General features: G+C 42.0%; 1 protein-coding gene across 1 annotated transcript in view; it reads right to left on the reverse strand.

The window, feature by feature from the left end:
- The window catches only part of LOC102676768 (protein CBFA2T3-like), a 14831-nt gene that overhangs the window by 8155 nt on the left and 3806 nt on the right, over positions 1-2870 (reverse strand). The window contains exon 3 of the mRNA XM_031508605.1: positions 1315-1428. Within this exon, the coding sequence (XP_031364465.1) occupies positions 1315-1428 (114 nt within the window). The remainder of the gene's footprint in view (positions 1-1314; positions 1429-2870) is intronic.

A 2870-nucleotide genomic window follows, 5' to 3' on the forward strand; every position in this document is an offset into this window, starting at 1 on the left:
TAACTGTTTCAACGTAATGTTTAACTACGTTAAAATTTTAAATCCTCTTTTTAAACAGATTAAACAAAATACTCGTATATATAATACGCGGAGAAACTGATCGATAACTGATCGGTCACATTTCAATAGTAGGGAAATATGTTGTGTAAATTTTTTAAGAAGCGTTTAAAATTCAATTTTATATGGACGGATATCTCGAAATAATTATTTTAATTTAAATCGTTATAAATTATAAGTAGATAAGTTTTTTTTTTTGTAAATTAAAGTTGACTTAAAATTAAATAAAATTACTTCGTAATTAGAAACGCGATTCGGGATGATTTTTTATACATGTTGCACACGATAAAGTAGAAACTTTCTACTTTTTCTTACTGCCAGATATTTTATTCGCAAAACTTTGCAAAATTAATTTTTACTTTTAATTTTAAAGTTTACGGCCGCTCGTGATATATACGGGCACAATCGAATCGCTCGCCACCTAGCGGATTCTTTAATCTAACCACTGATATTTATGGATTATTATAATATTTTTTTCATTATTTCAATTTTTTTTTAATTTTCATTATTACAATCTTTTTCATTTTTATTATATTTTTTCATTTTATATTTTCTTTCATTATTATAATATACGCATTTCGTTATTTATTTATTTATTGTACTTTGGGTAAATAATAATATTCCTAACCTTAATTGGCAATTTTTTTATAATTCCTTTCGATCTTCTGAGCAATCGGTACGCGATATGTCTTCTTACAATGCATCTTTCATTTTATTTAATTTTCAGTTTGTTTAGACTCATATATATCGGATAATTTATAGGATAGCAAATAGACATAACTTCTTCTTTTAATTAACATTTTTTCCTCTGTTTCTTTAGAATACCTATTCTCAAGGTCCTGTTTATATTTACATCAAATTCTTCTCGCTTTCCTCAAGTTAATTGCATCCAGATATTTTAAGCATGTTCGAATCATAAATATTCGTATATTTGCATTTATCGATTATTCTCTTTATTATTTCTAAATAAACGAAATAATAAATTATAATAAAAATTAAATCTCAAAAAAAGAATAATCTTATCCAGTTAACTCCTACTGTTCGAACCACTGTGCGTCCTCTCTCTTTCTCTTTCTCTCTCTCTCTCTCTCTCTCTACTTCGTCACCTGATACCCCATTAATTGCTACGCCAGGCCGTCGTTCGAGCGTGGAAGAAGGACAGAACGCGTTCACGCGTAATAAACCGCCGTGGCACGTAACGTAGGAGAAAAGTATAGTAAGAAAAGAAGTAAGAGAGGACGGAGGGGGAAGCTTTACCAGAAGCGCCAAGACCAAAGTAAGCACGGTGTCCCCGGTGTCGGGAGAGATGCCCGTCGCGAATTTGACCACNGGTGCAGCGGATAACATGCAATTACGGGCCGTGTCATCCACCTTGCCTTGTTCCCATTCCGTTGTCCCGCGCGTTATCTCGCGGAATGCCTCCCGGCCTCGTGGCAACGCGTGGCGAAACGCCGCCATGAAATGTACCGCCGCGGCATGCCGATACGCGCTGCTCTCTCTCTCTCTCTCTCTCTCTCTCTCTCTCTCTCTCTCTCTCTCTCTCTCTTAACTCGCGTCACGATTCACGTAACGGCCTATCTTCTCCTCCAACGAGGAGAAGAAGAAGAAGAAGAAGAAGGAATCCTCTTGATCTCTCCCCCTCCTCCCCTTTTCTGGATTTTATCGACTCGAGTCCGTGAATTTCGCCGTGAAATTGTCGGCGACGAGGCGTGTGAATTGGTCGTGAACAGGGCGAAAGGGAGGGGGAAAGGGGAAGGGTCAAGGAGCGGAAGAAGAAGGTCGCCGTGTCACTGCCACCTGACGTCGGTAGCCAGGAGCTAATTACCTGTATCCCGAGCTTACTGCTCCCTTACAGCGAGCCACCTTACGGATTCTCCATTCGCATCGATCGCCCCTCCTATTATTATTATTATTATTGTTATTATTATTATTATCGTTATTGTTGTTGTTATCGTTATTATTATTATTATTATCGCCCCGCCCAAATCCAAATTCTTCCCCCCTCCCTCTTCTCGAGATTCTTCTCCGCGGATTTTCGAGCGTTACTCGCGAGTGACTCGAGGCGGAATGATATAGGAAAGATCGGTCGGTGGGAAGAAAGAAGGGGGTGCGGAATATCTGGCGGCGGCGGAGCCGGCACCACCTGGAGCACCACGGTGGATAAGCAAGCACGGTTAGGAGGCGGTTCGTTGTCTTCGTGGCGAGAGAGAGAGAGAGAGAGAGAGAGAGAGAGGAGAGAGAGAGAGGACCACGGTGTTCCACCGAGAGAGCGCCGAGAGAGAGATCGATAAAGCGCACGTGCTCCACTCGACTGAGAGTCCCTGGGTGGAAGTAAGTACGCTGGGACTCAGCTGTCGCCTCCTAATTGCCGGGACAATGCAACAGATGGCTTTGATCGCAATCCCTTCCTAGCCGCACCCCGTCCCCCCCGCTCCTCCCTCTCCCTTTCGCCTCATTTTTCCTCCTCCTCCTCCACCTCCTCCTCCTCCTTCTCCAGATCTCGATATAAATACGAGGATCGTCGAATCGATATTTCTCTCTTTCTTTCTCTCTTTCTTCGAAATCGAGAATAATATTATTCACGAATTCTTTTTTTCCCCCTCTCCCCTTCCGTTTAAAACTCTCGGAGCAAATTGGAGGAGAAAATGAAAGAGGTGAAAAGAAAGATGGATGCGAGGTTGGTTTCTACGTTGTAAGCATATCCACCAGGAAGCGGGAGCGGAGGAGGCGTGGTGCGGGCGACTATCGCAAAATACCTCGAACGGCAACGTCGGGGATGCCGACGGTGTACCGGATATGATATCAGCCTCGAG

Source organism: Apis dorsata, unplaced genomic scaffold (assembly GCF_000469605.1).
Source record: "Apis dorsata unplaced genomic scaffold, Apis dorsata 1.3 scaffold_92, whole genome shotgun sequence".
Lineage (NCBI taxonomy): Eukaryota > Metazoa > Arthropoda > Insecta > Hymenoptera > Apidae > Apis > Apis dorsata.